Source organism: Lissotriton helveticus, chromosome 10 (genome assembly GCF_964261635.1).
Source record: "Lissotriton helveticus chromosome 10, aLisHel1.1, whole genome shotgun sequence".
In the NCBI taxonomy this organism is placed as follows: Eukaryota; Metazoa; Chordata; class Amphibia; order Caudata; family Salamandridae; genus Lissotriton; species Lissotriton helveticus.
In genome coordinates, this window is record NC_136071.1 from 933,365,649 (window position 1) to 933,392,328 (window position 26,680).

Below are 26,680 nucleotides of genomic sequence, written 5' to 3' on the forward strand. Positions count from 1 at the left end.
ATAGGCACAACAAAAACTATTTTCTTTTTGGAGTTGTGACTTCACATGGACGGATTGACAACACAACGTCGAAGTTTCGACCCTAAAATGTGGTGCAGACTTATTTGCATCTCGGGCGGGTCTTCATCAGGACAAGGGGATTGGAGGACAGCCTGCAAATGTAAAGGAGGACTTTAGAAATTGGTGTGTGTTAAAATTAAAAGAAAAGGAAAGAGGCTATGTCAATTAGCCTGCTAACATGAAAACTTGATGAGCTAGAGATGTCTTCAATAGCTTTAAAGAACTGGATGAGCTAAAGATGTCTTCAATAGCTGTTTGAGAACAGGGTATCAACCGACACCCTCCCAAAGGTATCCATAATTGTGTTTTTTCTGTGGAGATATGTACGTGACTATCAGTACATGGACATAGGCGTATGCAATAGCTAAAGTGGCATCGGATACTGTACATACCTTCAGTAATGAATGAATTTCTTTACCAGCCGGTGGAGAAATGAGGTATGGGTGCCGCTGCAGCGATCACCTAAGGAGGCAATAGGGACCCCCTATGAGTACCAAGCCCTTGAGTAAATGGTCAATCTCATATTAAATCACGTATGTGAAAAGTATCAATCCAATACAGGCTGTGTGAACAGACATAGAACGGTGTTATGTCTATCAGTGAGCTCTGTTGGGTGGGTATTTTATTTTAAGTCATGGCCGTGGTGACTACCATCGTGGTAAAAATGAAGCTCTTACACTGTCAGCGCAGAGTATCTGACATCCTCATTGTTTATGTAAAACATGAGAGACGCCCGCTGAGGACGACGAGCGAACGTGCACATAAATGGTGGCAGGGCGTGTATCTAATACAGACCAGAAGGGATATCTCTCAGAAAAAGGATATGCCGAATGTTAATTAGCGTCTTTATCCGTTCGGAATACCGATATACGGCAGAACCGCGAGATAAAGTGATACGTTAAAAATATACGAATCCAATATCGTGGCCTGTAATTATATGCAGAGTTAGATCGTTGGTGCCAAAGTGGGTATCATTTTTCACGTGTGTGTCTTTAAAATTAGGTGAATATTGGAATGAAACCTGAAATCATTGTAACTTCGAAGTCCCTGTTATGAGGAGACGGTACATGGCTCAATTCGTGCTATTAAGCGGGGCATAGGTCTTCCCTAAGACGGGTGGAAACTTACTTGAGAGCTGTGTTGCTAGCGTCTGTCATCGTCTTAGCTAGGCGATGAATGGCAAAAAGGCGGCGTACGCCGTACCTATTTAACATGGGAGACTACGTGACCTATATGTAGTGAAGCATGTCTCTCACGTAGGACCGGGAGAAGGTAAAACCTGGTAGTGGTTCCAGGTTTACAAACTTAACTCGTGTGTGTACTAAGTGGCATCCTGTCAGCATAATGCATTGGGCCTATTTGCACGCATGTATGCATGTAGTGAAGAAAGCAGCCGCTTACTCCTGTAGGTGATTTGCTAGTTTCTCCATTTGATACCTCGTGAGTGACAAGGTGTTGGTACAAACGTTATCAAATAAGTGCATAGTCACGGTGGTACATATTCATGTCAATGCATATTATTACATATTTTGGGCCCATTTAATACATATTGAAAGGCGTAACTTTAAAAAAAAAAAAGGAAAAAGGGTCATATATTACATTTGCTATGTTTATGGCAGTATACTTTATTCTACGTGCATATCTTCTTACAGTCCCAGATGTACATACTATGACCAATGTATATTAACCTGTATTTTAGGGCCAATTACTGCATGATGGGAAAAGTAACATTTGTTAACCTTGAAAAGGAAACGGTCATATGTAACATATGTTATGTTATATGGTGGTATACAATATTGTATGCTTATATGTTCATACAGTCCCAGGTTTAAAACATAGGCTAGTTTTAGTGCTAGGCTATACATAATACCAGCTTTACTACATGGTGAGAAAAGTAACAATTGTTAACCTTCAACAGGAAACAGTCATATGTAGTATTTGTTATGTATTATGGCAGTATACAGTGTTGTATGCACATGTTATCTTCTCTTCCTAAGCTTAAAAATTAGGCTAGTTTTAGTGTTTAGGCTGTGCAGTATACCAACCAATGGACATTAGGTAGCAGATGTTTACACCGGAATTAGGTAATATATTTCAACAGATCTTTAAAGACCTGGGTCACAAGTGTGCATTACCCTGCAGATGTGGAGACCTAGAAAGGTGTACAATAAGGTGCATGTGTTGTATCAAATAATTATAGTCTACTCATTTGTAAGCATGTTTCCTCGTGTTCGTTTAGACCATGCGTTACAGCCTCGAGGAAAAGGATCCAACGGCATTCCTTGAAATTCAGAGAGGAGACCATGTTCACCCCTCTCTGGTGTAGTTGTAGTTTTTCTACTACCCACCACTCCAGTTCTTGATGGGTGTGGCCACAGTTGCTATAATGTTCAACCAAGAGTGCACGTTGTACCTTCCATCGAAGTCTACTCTGATGCTGTAGAATTCGGTTCTTTACTTTTTGGGTAGTCTGTCCAATATAGATCATCTGGCATGGGCATCTGATGGCATAAATGACATTTTGGCTGTTGCAATTAGTGAATTTGGTAAGTGTATGGGTTTTCATCCTGTGTGTGAATGAATTACCATATTTGGTATATTTGCATACTTTGCAGCTCCCACATCTTTGATGACCAGTTATCGGTGGTAAGCCTAGCTGAGTTCTTATGTCCACGGTGCTGCGTGTCTCAAGATAAGAGGATACCACGTGGTCTTTGACATTTTTTGCACGTTAAAAAGTGCACATAGGGGCTTCTAGTATTCCAATTTCTGGTCCTACTAAGTTCCAGTATTTTTTAACCACCTTGTTGATTTCATGACTCCTTGTATTGAATGTGGTTACACAAATCAGTCTGTCCATTTCCTTAGGTTTCTCTTGTACTTCCAACAGCGTCTCATGTGCCCTTTTTCGTGCCCTGTTGAGGAGGCCTTTGGGGTACCCTCTATCCCGTAGTTTAGTGATCAGCAAATCTGTTTCTTTGTAATAGCAATAAAGTCTAGTGCAGTTCCTGCGCAAGCGCAAGAATTGCCCATAGGGCAGATTGTCCCGCAGGTTTCTAGGATGGTGTGAATTGTATTGGAGGAAGGTATTCCGATCTGTCGGTTTTTTATATAGGTTCATCACAATCCTGTCGTCTTCTACTTCAAATGTCAGGTCCAAGAATGGTAGCAAATCTTTACTGTAAGACACAGTGAATTGGATGTCTGTTGAACAGTTATTTAACCATGTCAGAAAGATCTTTAAGTTCTCGTCTGTTTCAGTCCAAATCATCACGATATCATCGATATATCGGTTCCATTTTGTTATGCTGTCTATATGTGGGTTCTCATTGGAGTATATGTATTTGTCCTTGAAATCGTTCATGAACAGATTAGCCAGGCTAGGAGCGAACCCAGCTCCCATCGCTACTCCTCTGCATTGAAAGTAAAATGTGTTTTGAAAAACGAAATAATTTTTAGACATAGCAATTTGTAATAATTGAACCAAAAATTCAGTTGGTATCCAGTGAGGTGATGGACGAGTGTCCAGGGTTTTTCTAATTACCTCAATTGCTTCTTCCTGTGGTATGCTGGTGTATAGCGAAGACACATCTAATGTAACAAATAGCTGTATCAGTTTATTGAAGGGATGATTTTCAAAGATTTGGATTGTGTGCATCGTGTCTTGAAGAAATGACCTAGTTTCCAAAACAAATTGTTGTAGGAAACTGTCCAGGTATTGGTTCATGGGTTCCAAAACCGATCCACATCCAGATACAATTGGTCTACCCGGTGGTTTACTCATACCTTTATGGATCTTCGGGATGGTATATATAGTAGGGATCCTAGGGTCAATTTTGTTAAGGAATTTAACTTCAGGTTCAGAAAGGAAACCGTCTTCCAACCCCCGTTTGTAAGGTCCTTTATTAGTTTTGCAATTTCATTGGTGGGATCTCCTGGTATTCAAGTGTAACTGTCCTCCCAAGTGGAGATTGCCTCCCAGATGGAATCAGGGGAGAGGCAACCGTCGGAGCAATACCAGAGTACGATTCCAACCTCAACCACAGCAGAACCACGGGGAAATCCGCACCAGACGCAGACATACAAGTGGTAACCCTTCAACTGGACGTGAATACAGGAACCACAGACCCGATCATTATAGCGCAAGATGGCGATAGGATCACCATGAACTAAAAGGACCCCATTGTGAACATCTCCAATTACACCTTAAATGAATCAGAACATGACATCCTATCGAAAGGACTGTCTTTCATACCGACAACCCCACCCAACTCCTTTAACACCAAGTTGGAGTTACAACAGTTCTTTAGAAAAATCCGCCTAAAGTTCTTCTTTGCAAATAAAGAAGAATATATCAGGAAACCAGCAGCCACCAATTTTTGCCCTGCCTCTACTTTCACTCCAGCAAATCATCTACTGAATGACAGGATTCTTGCCTACGAAAAAATTGTAATGACAGAGGTAATGAGCCTACTGAATGACACCAAATACATCAAACACAACATCTCCAGAGATGAAAGACTAGCCCTGCAATCTCTAAAAACCAACAAATCGATTGTAATAAAGACGGCCGACAAAGGGGGAGCAGTTGTAGTCCAGAAGACTATGTAACAGAGATCGTGCAACAACTCAATTGCGAGGACAGTTACACTCGAATACCAGGAGATCCCACCAATGAAATTGCGAAACTAATATAGGACCTTACCAAACGGGGGTTGGAAGACGGTTTCCTTTCTGAACCTGAAGTTAAATTCCTTAACAAAGTTGACCCTAGGATCCCTACTATATATACCATCCCAAAGATCCGTAAAAGTATGAGTAAACCACCAGGTAGACCAATTGTATCTGGATGTGGATCGGTTTTGGAACCTGTGAACCAATACCTGGACAGTTTCCTACAACCATTTGTTTTGGAAACTAGGTCATTTCTTCGAGACACGATGCACACAATTCAAATCTTTGAAAATCATCCCTTCAATAAACTGACACAGCTATTTGTTACATTAGATGTGTGTTCGCTATACACCAGCATACCACAGGAAGAAGCAATTGAGGTAATTAGAAAAACCCTGGACACTCGTCCATCACCTCACTGGATACCAACTGAATTTTTTGTTCAATTATTACAAATTGCTATGTCTAAAAATTATTTCGTTTTTCAAAACACATTTTACTTTCAATCCAGAGGAGTAGCGATGGGAGCTGGTTTTGCTCCTGGCCTGGCTTATCTGTTCATGAACGATTTCGAGGACATATACATTTACTCCAATGAGAACCAACATATAGACAGCATAACAAAATGGAACCGATATATCGATGATATTGTGATTTGGACTGGAACAGAAGAGAACTTGAAGATCTTTCTGACATGGTTAAATAACCGTTCAACAGACATCCAATTCACTATGTCATACAATAGAGATTCGCTACCATTCTTGGACCTGACATTTGAAGTAGAAGACGACAGGATTGTGAGGAACTTATATAAAAAAAACGACAGATCAGGATACCCTCCTCCAATACAACTCACACCATCCTAGAAACCTGCGGGACAATCTGCCCTATGGGCAATTCTTGCGCTTGCGCAGGAACTGCACTAGACGTAATGACTATTTCAAAGAAACAGATTTGCTGATCATTAAACTACGGGATAGAGGGTACCCCAAATGCCTCCTCAACAGGGCACGAAAAAGGGCATGGTACATACCGCGTGAGTCGCTGTTGGAAGAGAAACCTAATGAAATGGACAGACTGATTTGTGTAACCACATTCAATACGAGGAGTCATGAAATCAACAAGGTGGTTAAAAAATACTGGAACTTAGTAGGACCAGAAATTGGAATACTAGAAGCCCCTATGTGCACTTTTAAACGTGCAAAAAATATCAGGGACCACGTGGTATCCTCTTATCTTGAGACCCGCAGCACTGTGGACATAAGAACTCAGCTAGGCTTACCACCGATAACTAGTCATCAAAGATGTGGGAGCTGCAAAGTATGCAAATATACCAAAACTGGTAATTCATTCACACACAGGATGAAAACCCATACACTTACCAAATTCACTAATTGCAACAGCCAAAATGTCATTTATGCCATCAGATGCCCATGCCAGATGATCTATATTGGACAGACTACCCAAAAAGTAAACAACCGAATTCTACAGCATCAGAGTAGTCTTCGATGCAAGGTACAAGGTCCACCCCTGGTTGAACATTATAGCAACTGTGGCCACACCCATGAAGAACTGGAGTGGTGGATAGTGGAAAAAGTACAACCACACCAGTGAGGGAGGAACATGGCCTCCTCTCTAAATTTCAAGGAATGCCGCTGGATCCATATCCTCGAGGCTGTAACGCATGGTCTAAACGAACATGAGGAAAAATGCTTACAAATGAGTAGACTATAATTATTTGATACAACACATGCACCTTATTGTACACCTTTCTAGGTCTCCACATCTGCAGGGTAATGCACACCTGTGACCCAGGTCTTTAAAGATCTGTTGAAATATATTACCTAATTCCGGTGTAAACATCTGCTACCTAATGTCAATTGGTTGGTATACTGCACAGCCTAAACACTAAAACTAGCCTAATTTTTAAGCTTAGGACGAGAAGATAACCTGTGCATACAACACTGTATACTTCCATAATACATAACAAATACTACATATGACTGTTTGCTTTTGAAGGTTAACAATTGTTACTTTTCTCACCATGTAGTAAAGCGGGTATTATGAATAGCCTAGCACTAAAACTAGCCTATGTTTTAAACCTGGGACTGTATGAACATATAAGCATACAATATTGTATACCGCCATATAACAACATATGTTACATACGACCGTTTCCTTTTCAAGGTTAATAAATGTTACTTTTCCCATCATGCAGTAATTGGCCCTAAAATACAGGTTAATATACATTGGCAATAGTATGTACACCTGGGACTGTAAGAAGATATGCACGCAGAATAACGTATACTGCCATAAACATAGCAAATGTAATATATGACCCTTTTTCCTTTTGAATGTTTTTTTTAAAAGTTACGCCTTTCATTATGTATTAAATGGTCCCAACATATGTATTAATATGCATTGACATGAATATGTACTACAGTGACTATGGACTTATTTGATAACGTTTGTACCAACACCTTGTCACTCACGAGGTATCAAATGGTGAAACTAGCAAATCACCTACAGGAGAAAGCGGCTGCTTTCTTCACTACATGCATACATGTGTGCAAATAAGCCCAATGCATTATGCTGACAGGATGCCACTTAGTACACACACACGAGTTAAGTTTGCAAACCTGGAACCACTACCAGGTTTTACCTTCTCCTGGTCCTACGTGAGAGACATGCTTCACTACTCGTAGGTCACGTAGTCTCCCATGTTAAATAGGTACGGCGTACGCCGCCTTTTTGCCATTCATCGCCCAGCTAAGATGAAGACAGACGCTAGCAACAGAGCTCTCAAGTAAGTTTCCACCCGTCTTAGGGAAGACCTATGCCCTGCTTAATAGCACGAATTGAGCCATGTACCGTCTCCTCATAACAGGCACTTCGAAGTTACGATGATTTCAGGTTTCATTCCAATATTTACTTAATTTTAAAGACACACACAAGAAATATGATATTTGGCACCAACGGTCTAACTCTGCATGTAATTATAGGCCACGATATTGGATTTGTATATTTTTAACGTATCACTTTATCTCGCGGTTCTGCCGTATATCGGTATTCCGAACGGATACAGACGCTATTTAACATTCGGCATATCCTTTTTCTGACAGATATCACTTCTGGTCTGTATTAGATACACGCGCTGCCACCATTTATGTGCACGTTCGCTCGTCGTCCACATGGGCGTCTCTCATGTTTTACATAAACAATGAGGATGTCAGAGCTTCATTTTTACCACAATGGTAGTCACCACGGCCATGACTTAAAATAAAATAACCACCCAACAGAGCTCACTGATAGACATAACACCGTTCTATGTCTGTTCACACAGCCTGTATTGGATTGATACTCTTCACATACGTGATTTAATCTGAGATTGACCATTTAATCAAGGGCTTGGTACTCATAGGGGGTCCCTATTGCCTCCTTCGGTGATCGCTGCAGCGGCACCCATACCTCATTTCTCCACAGGCTGGTGAAGAAATTAATTCATTGCTGAAGGTATGTACAGAATCCGATGCCCCTTTAGCTACTGCATACGCCTATGTCCATGTACTGATAGTCACGTACATATCTCCACAGAAAAACCACAATTATGGATACTTTTGGGAGGGTGTCGGCTGATACCCCGTTCTCAAACAGCTATTGAAGACCTCTCTAGCTCATCCAGTTCTTGAAAGCTATTGAAGACATATCTAGCTCATCACGTTTTCAGGTTAGCAGGCTAATTGACATAGCCTCCTTCCTTTTCTTTTAATTTTAACACACACCAATTTCTAAAGTCCTCCTTTACATTTGCAGGCTGTCCTTCAATCCCCTTGTCCTGATGAAGACCTGCCCGAGATGCAAATTAGTCTGCACCACATTTTAGGGTCGAAACGTCGACGTTGTGTTGTCAATCCGTCCATGTGAAGTCATAACTCCAAAAAGAAAATAGTGTTCGAGGCATATGAGCTGCAGATTACACACTATGCATACATGGCCACCTAGTGTTGGGCCCTGATGTTTTCATTTTTTTTTGTTGTTGTAGAAAAGTCTTTGGAAGTCACGGGATAGGTGACTCCTCCTTTGGATGATACTGCGCATGTGCACGGCTACATCGCCAGATTGTGTTTTTTTCCGCCACGGGCTTGGATGTGTTTACATCGCTCTGTGTTGAAACTGATTTCCTTTGGCGCGCAATCATTACCAACTTACAGAAATTAAGTTTCGAATGCTTTTTTAGTCGACGCTACTCTTCAACACTGAAAACTTCGATTCCGGTCGTCTTCGACGGCCTTCGGGCCTAACTAGGCCTCGACTCCAGCTCATGGAAAGGAGGCCATTCAAAAAGTGTCCTCAATGTGGGTCAAAGTTTCCCCACACTGACCTTCATGAAGTGTGTAACCTTTGCCTCTCCCCGGAGCACGAGGCCAAAGACTGTTCCGCTTGTGCCTCTTTCCGCTCCAAAAAGACTATCCGGGACCGAAGTGAGAGGAAAACAATGGCTCGATCTTCAGCTTCGATTCCGGAAGACATCTTTGAAGAAGGCATCAATGTTCCAGAACAACATGACGTAGACAGCAATTCCGAGGCAGAAGACTCCGAAGTCGAGGACATCACTCAAGCACAGCGGGTCGTAAGTAAGACCGTCAACCCCGACTCTTCCTTGACACACCCAAAGAAGGCCCCAGTCACACCCTCGCCCTCGGGCTCGGGTGCACACCGACACACTGCTTCTACTGCCCCACCTTCGGGCCCGGCTAAGAAGCTAATTAAGCCTTCAGGTGACTCGGGCTCGAGTCGGCCTTCGCACGGTGCCGACGCACACTTACCGGCACCGAAAAAGACAACTTCACCGGCTACGCCGACATCCAAACAATCTGCGCCGAAACATACCACTACTCCTTCGGCACCGAAACCCAGGTCGGAACCAAGCAAACCCGCTTCGGATAAAAAAAAAACACCGGAACCGAAAAAACCATTGGATCCCAAAAATATACCGGAGCCGAAAAAATCCTCGGAACTGAAAAAAGGTTCGGAGCCGAAAAAGACTCCTGCTTCTCCAGTTAAAGACATTGCCAAAAAACCAAAACAAACCGCTTCAGTGCCGAAACCATCTTCGGCACCAAAAGATCGGCCTCCTGCAGAGGACTTACTTTATCCAGACCCTGCTCAAAAGACTCTAGCTAAAGATCCAATCACCGGACAGCTAATTTTGGCTTCAAAAAAGCGACCACTGGACACACCAGCTCCAGCCCCGCATTCAAAGAAGAAGGACATGGCTACCTCTCCCTTAAGACTGCCTTCCCCTTCTCTTTCACCTGTACCATCACCACATCCTCCCATACCACAACACTCCCCAGCATCCTCTATCATACCAGACGATGACAACAGGGATGATAGTTCTGATGATATGGGGGGTAACATACCTGATCCAGCTACTCCTACAGGATCACCTGACACGTGGGATGATTATAACACCCCAAATGTCCTAAATGTCCCTCAGGATGACATATACCCCTCATGGCCTTCCCCACCAGAAGACACTATGGGTTTCAATCAATTGATTCACAGGGCTACGCAATATCATGGGGTAGACATGCATACAGACCCTGTAGATGAAGATTTCCTAATGGATACCTTTGATAATGCACAAAGGTCCTCATCCATTTTACCAATGCTTAAAGGAGTGATTAAGCATGCCCCTGAAGTCTTCAAAGACCCAGTCAGAACTCCGGTCATTAACCCTTGCATAGAGAAAAAATATAAAGCTGCTCCCTCAGACCCAGCCTATATTAAAGGTCCAGTACCACTAGACTCACTTGTAGTTTCCAATGCACGCAAGAGAGCAAACTCACAAACATCAGGTGAAGCTCGACTACCAGATAAAGAGTCTAAGCTACTTGACGCATCAGGGAAAAGAACGGCGTCTCAAGCAGCAAACATGTGGCGTATGCCAATACACAGGCATTATTACCCAGATATGACAGGGCACATTATGAGGAATTAGAATCATTAATGAGACACCTCCCTGATAAGTACAAGGATAGAGCAAATGAGCTTATCCAAGAGGGGAAGAACATTACAAACACCTCTATTCGGTGTGCACTAGATGCAGCAGATACTGCCTCTAGGGCAGTTAACACCAGCGTCTTATTACGTAGACATGCCTGGCTACGCATATCAGGGTTCAAACCTGAAGTACAAAGTGCCATTCTGAATCAACCCTTTGATGAGCAGCACCTATTCGGACCTAACGTAGATGTATCGCTTGAAAAAATGAAAAAGGATACAGATACCGCCAAATCTATGGGAGCCCTGCAGTCGCAGGTTCCCAGACGTTCATTTCGTCGCTCATCCTATCGAGGTGCCACCAGGGGATACTCTTCAGACACAGCATCTACCTCGTACAAAGCCCCTACACAGTCCACTTACAGCAAGTGCTACCAAAGGGGTGGTTACAGGGGTAACAATAACAAAGGCAGAGGTAAAAATAACAACTCCCGCTCTGCCTCTACCCCTGCCCAATAACTCCCTTCCCTTTCCCCTGTCCCATTCCACTCCTGTCGGGGGAAGACTTCAACAATACCTGCCAGCTTGGGAAAACATCACATCAGGTGGGTGCTCCAAATAATTCAGTCAGGTTAATGTCTAGAACTAACATCCACCCCCCCAAACATACCACCCAAGCAGCGTCCAATGTCACAAGAACATTTAACACTGCTCAGACAGGAGGTAATATCCCTCCTGCAGAAAAATGCAATAGAAATAGTTCCAGAGCATCAGAAAAACAAAGGAGTATACTCCCTTTATTTCCTAATACCAAAGAAGGATGGATCTCTAATACCCATCCTAGACCTCAGACCTTTAAATATTTACATACAGTCGGATCATTTTCATATGGTCACACTCCCAACAAGTCTTTCCACTTCTGGTACTAAACGACTTCCTTGTCACTCTAGATCTCAAGGACGCCTACTTCCATATTCCCATTCACACAGCCCACAGAAAATATCTCAGATTTGTGCTAGACGGGCAGCACTACCAGTTCAAAGTGCTCCCATTCGAAGTCACAACAGCGCCAAGGGTGTTTACCAAATGCCTAGCAGTAGTAGCAGCACACTTAAGAAGACAACATATTCATGTCTTCCCATATCTAGACGACTGGCTCAACACACTCACGCTACTATTCAACTGTTTCACGACTTGGTATTCACAGTAAATCACACCAAATCGCATCTGCAACCCTCGCACATACAACAATATCTCGGTGCTACAATAAACACCCAACTAACACTAGCGTATCCCTCTCCAGCCAGGATAACAAGTGTACAAACTCTCCTAACAAAATTCAAACTGCAACACTCGCTACCAGCTCGAATGTTCATGCAGCTCATAGGAATGATGGCATCTTGCATATTTGTAGTACCTCACGCAAGACTGCAAATGCGTCCACTTCAAGAGTGCCTAGCACACCAATGGAACCAGGCTCAACGTCAACTAACAGACCTAGTGTTGGTAGACGGTGGACTCATCGTTCTCTGCAATGGTGGAACACCAAAAACCTTTCCAAAGGGCGACCGTTTCTAGAGCCTGTTCCTCAAATAGTCATGACAACGGACGCATCGCTCTCCGGCTGGGGAGCTCACCCACTGCATTACACCATGCAAGGCAGGTGGACACCGCAGCAAAAGTTAATCCACATCAACCACTTGGAGTTGTTAGCTGTGTTTCTAGCCCTAAAAGTATTTCAAATTCAAGTGTCAGGCAAAGCTGTCTTAGTCCGCACAGACAATATGACAGCTGTGTACTACATAAACAAACAAGGAGGAACACACTCTCTGCAGCTCTTTCAGTTAGCACAGCCGATATGGAGATGGGCTATACCACTAAAGATCTTCCTCTTAGCCCAACACGTTCCAGGAGTACAAAACACTATGGCAGATCTGCTAAGTCGACAAACACAGCAGATCCACGAGTGGGAACTTCATCTGCAACTTCTTCATCCGTTCTTTCAAATGTGGGGACAACCTCAGATAGACCTCTTTGCCACCCACGAAAATGCAAAATGCCCAAACTTTGCCACCAGATACCCACACCCATTGTCCAAAGGCAATGCGATATGGATGAACTGGTCAAAACTAATTGTGTACGCTTTTCCTACTCTCCCACTACTTCTGTTAGTGGTACGCAAACTACAACAACATTCCATGACGCTCATTCTAGTCGCTCCAACTTGGGCTAGACAACCGTGATACACCACGTTGTTGCACATGTCTGTAGTACCACACCAAAAACCTATCTCCACGCCTATTAACACAAAACCATGGAGAGATCAGACACCCGGACCCAGCTCAGCTCAACCTAGCAATCTGGCTCCTGAGGTCATAGAGTTTGGTTACCTCAACCTTCCTCCAGAATGCATGAACGTTATCAAAGAAGCTAGACATCCTACTACTAGAGCATGTTCTGCTGCTAAGTGGAAACGGTTTGTCATATACTGCCAAAAGAACCAAATAAAGCCTTCAGACGTGTCTATTCAACACATCATAGGATGTCTATTACACCTTCAAAAGTGTAATTTAGCCTATACATCTATCAGACTACACCTCGCTGCCATTGCAGCATACTTACAAAATAGACAACATCTATCTCGCTTTAGAGTACCAGCTATAAAAGCTTTCATGGAAGGACTCAAAAGAATAATTCCAACCAGAACGCCACCTGCACCAGTGTGGAACTTAAACATTGTTCTCACAAGATTAATGGGACCTCCCTTTGAACCTTTACATAAATGTGAATTGCAATTCCTAACCTGGAAAGTAGCTTTCCTAGTAGCAATTACTTCTCTCGTAAGGGTTAGTGAACTGCAAGCATTTACCATTCAAGAATCTTTTCTGCAAATGCATCATAACAAAGTTGTTCTTCGTATCAATCCTAAATTCCTTCCTAAAGTCATTTTACCATTCCATCTAAATCAATCAGTTGAGCTGCCCCTATTTTTCTCGCAGCCTCAGTCGCAGAAAGAGTTCTACACACCTTAGATGTCAAAAGAGGATTACTGTACTATATCGAAGGGACACAAACTTTTCGTAAAACAAAACAACTTTTTGTGTCCTTTTCACCGCCACATAGAGGCAACCCCATATCAAAATCAGGGATCGCTAGGTGGATTGTTAAATGCTTACAAATATGTTACCACAAAGCCAAACGTACATTAGCAATTCCTCCAAAAGCCCATTTTACAAGGAAAATAGGGGCTTCAATGGCATTCTTAGGGAACATTTCCCCTAGATGATATATGCAAAGCAGCTACATGGCTTACACCGCACACATTCACAAAGCATTACTGTGTAGATGTGCTAACTAAACAACAAGCCACTGTGGGCCAGGCTGTACTAAATACACTGTTTCAAACAACTGCAGCAGATACTGGTGGTTGCCGCTAGGTGTGGGTACTGCTATACAATCTATGCATAGTATGTAATCTGCAGCTCATATGCCTCGAACGGAAAATGCTACTTACCAGTATGCATCTTTTCTTGGCATGTAGAGCTGCAGAGTTACACTTGCCCACCCGCCTCCCCGGCTACCCTTATCTGTTCCAGTATTATCTTAATTAGATACAAATCACATGGACATCACTACCTCTTGTACAGCTCCAGCACTTCCCTAATGGCGAAAAACAATCTGGGGATGGAGCCGATGCCCATGCGCAGTATCATCCAAAGGAGGAGTCACCTATCCCGTGACTTCCAAAGACTTTTCTACAACAAAACAAACTGCAAACATCCGGGCCCAAACTATGCATAGTGTGTAACTCTGCAGCTCTACATGCCAAGAACAAATGCATACTGGTAAGTAGCATTTTCCTTTTGTTGTGCCTATTGAGTTCAAAAATGGACTGATGAAAATCTATGTTTTATATGTGCATATGTCATCCCACCTTTCCTTGTATAGCACGGTCATCACTTGTCACTTCTAGTCACTTAGAAGCATTTCACCCTGTATGTGTATCTATGTCACTTCTGTCTTGGACAGCCATTTTCGAATTGTTTGATACATGCAAGATATCTATAATAAGAAACATCTTTTAAAGTAAGAATTGTGCTGTGTGTTCTTGCATATTGAATTTCTATTGTGAAATGTGTAAAGAATATTTGGATTTACAACTTAACAAAGAAATTGTTTTGTACATCCGACAGAACCATTGTGTTTTTGTCTAAACCTGTTGAAAGTCTGTGCTGCCTGCCTCAAGCAGTGCGTGCTGTGCAATGGCCCAACACGCTCGCTCACCCTTTCACTTATTTTGTGACATTCACGTTTATAGTGACGCTGATTTTAGGTTATAATGTCGCTCTGAGATGCAGCTTGAAGTCATTGAGACCAAAGGCTTCCTCTTCTCATTGAAAATGTGCGCATGAAATTCCTTGAAACACAACTACAGCAGTCTGTGGGCGTCTAGATTCTCGTTGAACTTGAAATCCATCACCAATTCTATGATGCGCACAAACAAACCCAAAACTAAACCTATCCCTGATTGGAAATTACTAGCCAGTAGACCTGACGTAATTGATAAGTTTAAAAATAGTATACCAGTTCTAACTGACCTCACTTCGGCAGACAATCAGACTTTCTGTGACTGGATTGCCAGAGCGGGAACCCTGTTAAGCTCATCCAGAAACAACAACTCTAAAACCATCAAGATCAAAAAGAGTGCCCCTTGGTTCTCAATGACCCTGAAACTCGAGCTAGGTGAGGTCAGAGTACTGGAACGGAGGTGGCGTCGAAACTATGATGCCACCGCCCGTAACATCTATAGGGCAGCGAGACGGAAGTACCACGCAGGAATAAAATCCGCAAAAAAAACTCACTATCTACAGGCCTTATCCATGGCAGACCAGGAACAAAAAGCAATCTTCAGGATTGTCAAGGATTTTATGAATCCATCAGCTCTATCGCAAGAGATTCCTCCATCTCAAGATCTCTGTAATGCGATATCTGACTATTTTGATAATAAGATCCTTGCTATCGTGAAGACTTTTCCATCAGGAGCAACTGCGACTGTGGATGCTGAACAGATAGTAGAGATGACGACCTCTCCCTGCTTTGAGGAATTTGCTCCAGTATCTCTTGAAGAAACCTCTAAGGCTATCTTGGCTAGCAAATCGGGATCCCCCTTTGACCCCTGTCCCCCTTCGGCGCTACATATCTTAGTAGAGATGGTTAACCCTATAATCAATAGGATTATTAATTCCTCTCTAACTACGGCAAACATTCCTAATGATTGGAAGCTTGCAGCTGTCAAGCCTCTCCAAAAAAAGGCACTTGCTGATCCCACTACCCTTTCCAATCTGCGCCCTATTTCCTTGCTACCTGTCCTGTTTAAACTGACTGAAAAGTTTGTCAACAGTCAACTGACTAACTTTTTGGAGAAGAACAACATTCTCCATCCTAATCAGTCAGGATTCCGGTCAGAACATTCTACCGAGACGGCCCTGCTTTTTACTGCAGAGACCTTACGGGCGGCTATGGATCAAGGAAAGAAGGCTGTCCTTATCCTACTTGACCTGTCGGCAGCCTTCGATACGGTCTCACATAACATCTTAGTGGACTGGTTGGCTGCCGCAGGGGTAGGAGGACAGGTCTTGGCATGGCTTAGGAATTTCCTTAGCAATAGACGCCAAGTCACAGTGCTGGGCCAATATCAGTCCGAGGCTAAAGACGTCAGCTCAGGGGTCCCTCAGGGCTCAAGTCTGAGTCCTGTACTTTTTAACTTGTACATGGTACCCCTAGTGAAACTGATCGCGTCATTCCAGATCAGTTCCATTTCATACGCTGACGACACTCAACTCATACTGGTGCTGGACAGGAAGCGGCCAGGTGCCGAGGAAGATCTAAAGGAATGTTTAGCAGCAACTTTTAAATGGATGACCAACAACCATTTAAAGTGTAACGCCGGAAAAACAGAAATTCTACCAGTCGGGAATCATAATTTGTTTTCCCCAAAAATGTGTTGGCCAGCGGAGGCAGAAGCTCCTCCCAATACAATTACATCTGCCCGCAATTTGGGCATCAAATTTGACGACCAATTATCTTTTAAACCCCAAGCTGTGGCAGTAGCAGGTATGTGCTTTCAGATCATAAAAGCACGGAGGAAGTTTTTTGACCTACTTCCGTTATCGGCGAGGAAAACAGTCGCAGTGGCCTTAATAAGTTCTAGGCTGGACTATTGTAACGGATTATATGCTGGAGCCAATAAAACCGTTCTCCACAGGTTACAAATGGTCCAAAATGCGGCGGCCCGCCTCGTACTGCGTTGGCCTCGTAGGTCTTCAGCCTCAGCAGCACTTAACATTCTTCATTGGCTGCCAATAGGTAAAAGAATTTTGTTTAAAATTCTTCTAATTACCTTTAGGGCATTTCACCAACGAGGGCCAAAATACATATGCAACGGGTTCAAAAGATATCACCCGACGCGTTGTCTGAGGTCTGCCAGTCAGAATTTACGTACTCCTCCCCGTTTCAAGCTGGCTACAAAAGGTGGTAAATCCCTCTTTGTATTGGGCGCCAAGGCCTGGAATAAGCTTCCCCCCTTTTTACGTTCATTTTCCCAAGAAACCTCTTTCAGGAAGGCATTAAAAACTTGGATCTTTTCTTTGCCCGATGCCATGTGTAGGACTTTGGTGTAATTGTGGTGTAGAATGCAGGACATCCTTCTTTTTTTTCCCTCCAACTCTTCCATCTGAGTTGTGTGAGCGCCAATATACTCCTTGGAGTGGAAGTTGCGCGATAGAAATGTCTCTTACATTACATTACATTACATTGATGCAATGTGGAAGATGTCAGCTAGAAGGTTATTGTCAGTGTCTTTCTTTGGCATCGAGAGCTGTTTAAAGGGATCCATTTGGGGTTTGTGTTTAGATCTGTCCTACAGACAGCTTTAGATGTTTCGGCAGGCCCAGTATTGTAAAGAATTCCAAATAAGCCTAAGTCCACCCCACTTCATCTTTTGGTCTGTTAAATGTCATTCATATTTTGTTTCCACCCAGCGCAGCCTACAGCCATAGAGCAATGGGTCAGCCTACTTCAGCCATTGGTTCGCTTTACTATGAGGGTCTTTTACAGGCGGACCCCACCTAAAAAGTAGTCCACTTGAGTGCCAGGGCTGATGGGTCAAACTCTGCTTTCATTTTTGCTTTATCCTTTTTCTTTTATTGATTTTTGCAACTGATAATGTTTTCCCTTTTTTTATTCTCGATGCATAAGCACGTCACTATTAAACGGTAGCATTTTCACTTTTAAATCTTTGAGCACTTTTAATATCTATTGCATGGTTGCCCTGGAGAGACATATCGACTTTGCCAATGCTTGTTCATTAAGAATGGGAACACCTCACCACCTGACGTCCTATCACACATGCTAAGGTTGCTCCTAATATCCCCCAGGTGCTAGAGAAGTAGGCAGAGGGCATTGGTACACTCTAGCTGTAGCAAAGGCTAGTATATGAGGTTGGTATCTCTGATGTCTTCTTCAGTAATTCAACATTACGACTTCTTAATGGTAAATGTAATTTCTTTATCACTTCAATTCACAGTCAAGTGGAGGATTCCCGCTTTAAGAATTCACACAGTAGTGGTTGGCGTGACTACATACAAAAGGTCGCTTGGCAGTCTTAAACTATTCCACAAGAGGAATGTTTCCGTTAATTATGTCAGTGTTAGAAGGGACCTCAAGGTCTTCAATACTCCTTTGCAACTGTGCCTTTAACAGCCGATGGCATAAACAATCCATCTGAAACTGAAGTATGTTGTGTTTGCTTTTGTCTTGACCTCGTCCCCCAAACACCACAACTGGTAACTTGTCTTATTCGGTTTTGGTAGGGTAAATGTATAACTTGCTTCTGGCATCCTAGTTTATGAAACCGTATGTTCATGTTTCTGGAATAGGGCTATAACAGTAGAAATTCCTTTTTGGAAATGGTCTATAAAAAAACTGGCTGTGGTTTTGACTGGGTGACATTGAACACAAGGGAGGGATCGTTTAATTCAATGAAACAACCTTTTAAGGTTCTTCATTGGTACTCAATAGTAAAAGTGAGACGACAGTTATTGTCTCTTATTTGTTCCTATAGTTAGTGACTGTTCAGTTGGTGTATTGATGGTACTGGAGCTTAGCCATGTAAAGTCCGTTCTGAAGTCCAAGCCCTACCATACAAACCTAACAATTGCTGAAATTCACAATTTTAGAATCTTTCCCAGTATAACATTAAGGCTGCATGTAGAACCCTTCCTAGCTTCTCTGTTCACTCCCTTTCATAGTTTTCAGCCCTCTTCTCCATGAGGTTCTCAGTATTAATCTCAGTATTAATTTTCAGCCAGTAGTACACTGGATTCGTTGGTAGGTAAAACGTGTTTCTGCATATTTTAATCCAGTGCCCCTTAATTTCAAACTTTAGCCCATTCTTCAATTAACTTGCAGTGGTCTCAGTGGATTGAACACCACTCTTTTCTAGAACTGCTCCATGTCCACCTGACTTCATGTAGTTACTTTTTACGTCTGGATGAGATCATGCCATCAATTCTTTAAAAACTCACAAGGAGGAGTGTAGGTGGGCCGTGGATCGGCCCCCTTTAGCCATTGGCTTTTCTACTTTTTACTTTAGGCATTCCAGTGTGCCAGTTACTTTACATAACTGCTTTGCTTAGATGGTAGTAAGGCCCTGTTTTCAGTAGCCTTGTAGGTTCTGTAGGTAACTAAACCTGACTAGCTAGCGTCTTTCTTGAGACGGTTTACCAAATAACTAGTTTCTTGTTGATCTCCTTTGTAGCTTACTTACTAAATCTAAAATTTGAGACAGTGTAGTATTGGAGCCCATCACCTGGGTTGCTGTGATCACATGCACCAGGCAATCTGTCAAGAAGCACTAACCTTACATTTCAGATCCAACAATAGAGATGTGAGCTTCCATGCTACTCCGAACCCATAAACAACCTTAGCTTACCAAATGTAGATTCCAAGTATACCCGAGGAAACGGGAATGGGACATGAAGAAAACAGAGATTTTTAGTATCATCACACTGCCTGGTTACACAGCTGAGCCTGTTCTGCACTACAGAAGGCTTGATCTGTAAAGACCAGGGGCCGTATTACTGAAGGTGCCCCGGGGGCGCAACAGGCCTTTGCACCCTCTTTGCATGCCCCGGGGCACCCTAGTATTATAGAAAGGGGCGCAGATGCCTGTGCGTCCCCTTCTATAATACCGATGGCACTGGCGCACTTAATGCTCCAGCACTACATTCAGAGGGCGTTCCCTCATTTGCATAGGGGCGTGTCCTATGCAAATGAGGGAATTCCATAGACTCTGGGCCTGCACTATATTACAGACGCAGGCGCTGAGCTAAAGAAGCCCAAAAGGTGGCGCATTGACAGCAGCCCACTGCAGGGAGTAAAGGGGGTCCCATGGACCCCCCAGACATCCCCTTGCAGACAGGTGCAGTCACTGACTTCACCCGCCTGCAAGGGGATCTCTAATCCCCTTTGAAAGTACATTGGATCCGCCAGCACTGTGAAAACACGAAGCAGCTGTTCCGTGTTTTCACATGAATGCACTGCCCCCAGGGAAGCACCAGTTTGCGGCTGACCTGGGGGCAGGGCATAGATCATAATAGGGTGCATTGGCATTGTTTGCGCCCAGCGCACCTTTTTTAAGGTGCGTCAGGCGCAAACAATGCCAATGCGTAATACGGCCCCATAGGTCTTTTCGTTTGGTAATTACTTTAGCAACTGGCTACTAATGCGGTATATGATATACCTCCCTGTATTTTACACTCTCCGTCCTCGACTGAAACTGAATATGATTCTTGAGCTTTAATATAATTAAAGTTGAGATAATGACTGCACACAGCATTTCTTGGTATTGTTTGCTATAGAGAGCTTCCTTCGGCATTGTGCAATAACATTCTGTAGGGCTGATTACATTCATTTTAACGGGTTAAGAACTGTGATAAGAAAAACATTGGTTATTATCATCTGTCTTGCCTACACATTCATCAATTGTATACTTGTTCTGAGCAATATCTTCATACCAAAATTGTTCTAAGAGCAGGGACAATAGTCTTTGCACGTTGTTACTCATGTGACTTCTCTTGTAGAAGCAAATCAAATTAATTTTGATTCCTAGTCCAGACAACCCACTCCTTGTGATGGTAACAGTGCAAAATAGGAGTTTTTAAACCTAATTGATAACTATTTGTGACAAGGAATAAACTGTAAAATAGAGTTTCTAATCTTAATGGACGACACTTACAAAAACAAACAATTGCTAATATATATGTTTATACAAGCATTGTGCGAGAATACTTATCCAGTTCCAAAGTGATCTGTCATCGACTTCTCCAAATAACAGGTTATGAGAATTCCAAACTTCTAAAAAGCAAGTCTAGGAAAACAGCAACTGTGTATCATGATTACCTATCAAGGAAACTAAGTACCACAAGGAATTATGCTCTAAGCATTCAAGGTGCCCACCGCCATTTGCAAATCTTGTTAGAGTCCTGTGGCACCATGGGGCATTTAATCCTTTGCGCCTTTACTTCAGTGTTCAGGATAGCACATTCCATTGAGGCTTCTGTCCAGGCAGGGCTTATGCTCTGCATCTCTCCATCTTCTGCTGCCCAAGACACACAAGGTTCAGGTGATTCAGAGTAGAACGTCACCTGGACTGGTGCAGAGGAAGCGCATCTCGCATCACATCCTGACAAATCCACACAGGTCTCTGTCCTTGGAAATGCTTGAGTTGTGCTCCTGCTTGTATTCACAGTACTTGTAATTTTGGCGGCAGAAATAACCAGGGTGGGCAAGGATTTCCCATGTCAGAAGGTATTCTAGATACAACACACCTTGTCCTGCTCTCAGAATGAAATATTGGGACTGGTGCACACAGTGCAGTATGTGGGTACATTCTAAAGGGGTTTCTTCATTACAGAAACACTGGGCAACCCCCCCTCTTAGATAGGCCCTGTGGCCAAATGGAGCTGAGAAAACAGAAGTGGGTTGGTGCTGTCCTTTTTACTTCGTGGGAGGCAACCATCCTCCATCCTGCACTCAACATTCAAAGTAAAAAGATGTTTGTGATCATCTAACGATATCGCCTATGGCTGGTACACAGAAGTCGATCATCATTAGTCTTCTGTGTTCTCTCCTTATGATTCTTTTGGCCATAATTCTGAATGCTATCTGAATAATGTTCTCAAAGATTTACGTTTGTTAAATGACATAAACAAAAGGATCATATTTGGCACAGATCTATGACTTGATTTACAAGGTTTGGGCAGTACGTTATCTCTTTATGCCAGCGCCTCTTTCATCCAGCATTCCCAAGTTCATTTGTCACACATTGTCATGAAGTTCCATCTGTGAAGCATATAATGTGCTGTATAAAAGCGATATAATGCCTGTAGTTTTAGAGGAAAGTGAAAATACGTTATAATATTGTAGACTGCACGGAAGAGATCATCCTGGAATGTTTCTTCTGAAACCTGCTATCTGTGGAAATTGTCACCTTTGTTGTTCGGATTTACAAACTCAACACAGTACTGCTTATGAATTTCTACTTGTGTCTCTCTTTGGAACCATTCTCTAGGGAAATGTTTTGTTTATTGCAATGGCCTGATGGATCACCTATGCATCTGTGAAAATGGGAACAGCTTGGCCTGGTATAAGGCATCTGGTCGTTTCAACGGAACCATGGTAAGGAAGATAACATTATTTTTCATTCTATTTCTAATTTATTTCTCATTACATATGGCACAAGTTCACCCAGAGAAAAAACTCTTGGTGGAAATACACTATCCTCAATTACAAGGGTCTCCAGGCCCTGAATTATCAGGTCTGCAAACTTCAGACACAATAATTCCAGGATAAGGGACACCAGACTTGTCTTTACTGCTGCAGGTGAAGGGACTGCAAACAGCAGCAATGCCCAGCCCCCCACTTGACCCCCACCGCAGCACCAGGAGTAGACACTGTTCCCCGGATCAGCTGAAGCGTGTTTTAAACCTTGCCATGATCCCATTGCACCAGCCTTCCCACTAACACTTTCCTACTGCTCTGAGCAGGTGGAAAATATTACAGGTTTTCTCCCTGGAACTGGAGAAAATGCATGTAAAAACTTGATATAGACTTCTAGCCGCAGATTCTTTACCATAGAATAGTACCCAGGCACTAGACTAGGTCAGGAAACTTTTTTGTGAGCAGTACCCCTGTGCACCTGTAGATGGTGTTGTTTCACTCCATGTGGTAATTGCAAACACAACAGTGATGGACAGAATGTGGATCAATGTCACACATTCACCCCAGTCAAAAGATCTGGGCCCAAATCCATCGTTTTTCCACTCCACACCACCCTGGGTTAGACAATGGCGATATGCAAATCAGCGCTGACCCTGTGCCCCACGGGAACAGTCCAGTCCGAACTACAAAAGCCATGTCCTTCCCAGAACGGAAACAAGCATCCGAGGACCGGCCCGGTTTCGAGGTAACACCTCTCATCAGCCCGGCTAGCTTGACTCCAGTGGTGTGGAGTGCCTGGGACTCACGTCTGAGCATCCCCAGTACACTTAGAGCGGTAATTGCAAACACAACAGTGATGGACAGAATGTGGATCAATGTCACACATTCACCCCAGTCAAAAGATCTGGGCCCAAATCCATCGTTTTTCCACTCCACACCACCCTGGGTTAGACAATGGCGATATGCAAATCAGCGCTGACCCTGCTTGTTTCCGTTCTGGGAAGGACATGGCTTTTGTAGTTCGGACTGGACTGTTCCCATGGGGCACAGGGTCAGCGCTGATTTGCATATCGCCATTGTCTAACCCAGGGTGGTGTGGAGTGGAAAAACGATGGATTTGGGCCCAGATCTTTGGACTGGGGTGAATGTGTGACATTGATCCACATTCTGTCCATCATTGTTGTGTTTGCAGTTACCGCTCTAAGTGTACTGGGGATGCTCAGACGTGAGTCCCAGGCACTCCACACCACTGGAATCAAGCTAGCCGGGCTGATGAGAGGTGTTACCTCGAAACCGGGCCGGTCCTCGGATGCTTGTTTCCGTTCTGGGAAGGACATGGCTTTTGTAGTTTGGACTGGACTGTTCCCATGGGGCACAGGGTCAGCGCTGATTTGCATATCGCCATTGTCTAACCCAGGGTGGTGTGGAGTGGAAAAACGATGGATTTGGGCCCAGATCTTTGGACTGGGGTGAATGTGTGACATTGATCCACATTCTGTCCATCATTGTTGTGTTTGCAGTTACCGCTCTAAGTGTACTGGGGATGCTCAGACGTGAGTCCCAGGCACTCCACACCACTGGAATCAAGCTAGCCGGGCTGATGAGAGGTGTTACCTCGAAACCGGGCCGGTCCTCGGATGCTTGTTTCCGTTCTGGGAAGGACATGGCTTTTGTAGTTAGGGCTGGACTGTTCCCATGGGGCACAGGGTCAGCGCTGATTTGCATATCGCCATTGTCTAACCCAGGGTGGTGTGGAGTGGAAAAACGATGGATTTGGGCCCAGATCTTTGGACTGGGGTGAATGTGTGACATTGATCCACATTCTGTCCATCATTGTTGTGTTTGCAGTTACCGCTCTAAGTGTACTGGGGATGCTCAGACGTGAGTCCCAGGCACTCCACACCACTGGAATCAAGCTAGCCGGGCTGATGAGAGGTGTTACTTCGAAACCGGGCCGGTCCTCGGATGCTTGTTTCCGTTCTGGGAAGGACATGGCTTTTGTAGTTCGGACTGGACTGTTCCCATGGGGCACAGGGTCAGCGCTGATTTGCATATCGCCATTGTCTAACCCAGGGTGGTGTGGAGTGGAAAAGCGATGGATTTGGGCCCAGATCTTTGGACTGGGGTGAATGTGTGACATTGATCCACATTCTGTCCATCATTGTTGTGTTTGCAGTTTCACTCCATGTGGCATTGTTGCAATCATCCGTGCCGGAAGTGACATGCCTGGTGCCTATATAGGGCTAACATTGTGCCTACATAGGGCTAACATCCGTTTTTTTCTTTCTGCGCCAGGCAGCGCAGATCTGGTGAAGAGCTATCCAGTCTTTTTTGACTGACCTTTTTTGACGTTTTATCGAAATATTTTCGAGACTTGTTTCCTGGTGCGTCAACTAGGAAAGCTAGTTACAAGCTGTGTGGCACCTATCACCAACAGATGTCAGTGCCTGACCCGCATTTGGTGTGCCTCCGGTGTTTGGATGCTGGCCACAATGCCAAGCCATGCACCAATTGCTGCACCATGCACTCCAAGGCCTTGAGGGTGCAGTCTCTCCAGCTCTTAGCCGCTCTTTGCTGCTTGATCCTCGACGCTCATGATCTCATTCAAGAGGAAGGTCCCAGGAGCAGTCGTGAATCCATTCCAAGTGCTGGAGGTTTTCTGATAGGTCCCACAAACACAAGAAGAGCTAGAAGTTGAAGAGATCTTCAACCTCATGTCTGCTGAAGTCATCTGACGAGACGAGGGAGCTTTTGCACTTTAGACCTAGCTCTGTGGTGGAGCCTGAGTCGTCTACATGCCTCCCAGAGTTTCCAGGAGCCAGAGCAACCCACCCAGTTACGTGAATTTTATGAGGCCATGCACCTCCTATTTGGGCGGCCTGTCCCCCTGGAGCGCCTTTAGGCCCCGTTGACTCAGAGGGGCACCTACTAGTCTTCCGCCAGGGGGTTTGCCCCTGGCTCCAGTTGGGCCCCTTTGATTGATCCGTAGCAGTGCAATTCAAGCTACCTCGATCTTCCCCAGCACCAGTGCGGACTTCCTCGACTCCCCACAGTAGCACCATCCCCATAGTCATCCCCAACTCACACACAGAGCTGAGCAGGTGTCGTCCGATGCCGGCTCCATATCTGACAGGTGGAAGGGGGGTTTAGGGACAGACTCCCCATTACGAAGCCAGTGCCTTGTTCCTATGATAGACCCGGATTGGGAGAATGGATAGGGAGGGGTCTGCAGACCTTATGGATACCAGTTAGAGGAGCCCGAGGACAACTGATGCGAGGATCTGGTGTATGGTCTCTTCCCCCTATCGTGGCCATAGAGGAGGGTGTCTCATTCGCTATGGTGGTGAGGAGGGCAGTTGAGATCTTAGACCTTCAGTTGCCCTACGTGGCAGTCAAGACAAATGTTTTGATGGCGGTGCATCACCCGGGAGTCTCACTATACAAACCACGTCTTCTTTTCAGTGAAGCCCTCACGACGCCCTGTTTGGGGCCTGGTCCAAGCCCTGCACAGGGGCTCCTGTGCAGCGTATGATTGCCTGTTGCTGTTGTGGTGCCCCATGGGACCCCAATTTCCTCAACCAGCACCCATCCCGGAGAGGTTGGTGCTCCAGGCCTCCACCATCAAAATCATCCCTGCTCCTTACCTATGACTCCGCTGGACAGGGAATCCAAAAAGCTGGATACCTTCAGGAAGAGGATGCTCTCTTCCGCCAGTCTGGTACTGCGGTCGGTGAACACCAAGTGCCTCCTGAGCCGATACTCCCATGCTATCTGGACTCATTCACGCAAGTGCTGCCCATAGCCTCTGCAGAGGCCTGAGCCATACTCTCTCAACCTATTGCTAATGTGAGGGACACAACCAAGTTCACTATCCGATGTGGACTGGATACGACCGACTCGCTGGGCAATGCTATTTCATCGTCAGCGGCCTTTAAGCGCCATGCCTGGCTGAGAACCTCTGGCTGTTCGGGGGATGTCCAAGCCTCTCTCATGGACATGCTCTTTGATGGCAACCTCAGTACACCTTCCACCCCTTTTTATGTCCATGGAAGGGGCTTCCAACTGTATCTTTACACACCACACTAGCCAGCAATCTACTCAATATTTTTGAGGATGTGGTTCCCAGAGACCATGTGGGACAGACAGCTTGAGGTGGAGC

The 26,680-nt window shown here is 44.2% G+C and overlaps 1 protein-coding gene across 2 annotated transcripts in view; it reads left to right on the forward strand.

Moving 5' to 3' along the window:
* SLC25A40 (solute carrier family 25 member 40) overlaps positions 1-26,680 on the forward strand; it is a 389,459-nt gene that overhangs the window by 101,038 nt on the left and 261,741 nt on the right. For both annotated transcript variants that reach the window (XM_078663592.1, XM_078663593.1), the window contains exon 4: positions 22,373-22,479. In XM_078663592.1, the coding sequence (XP_078519718.1) occupies positions 22,373-22,479 (107 nt within the window). The remainder of the gene's footprint in view (positions 1-22,372; positions 22,480-26,680) is intronic.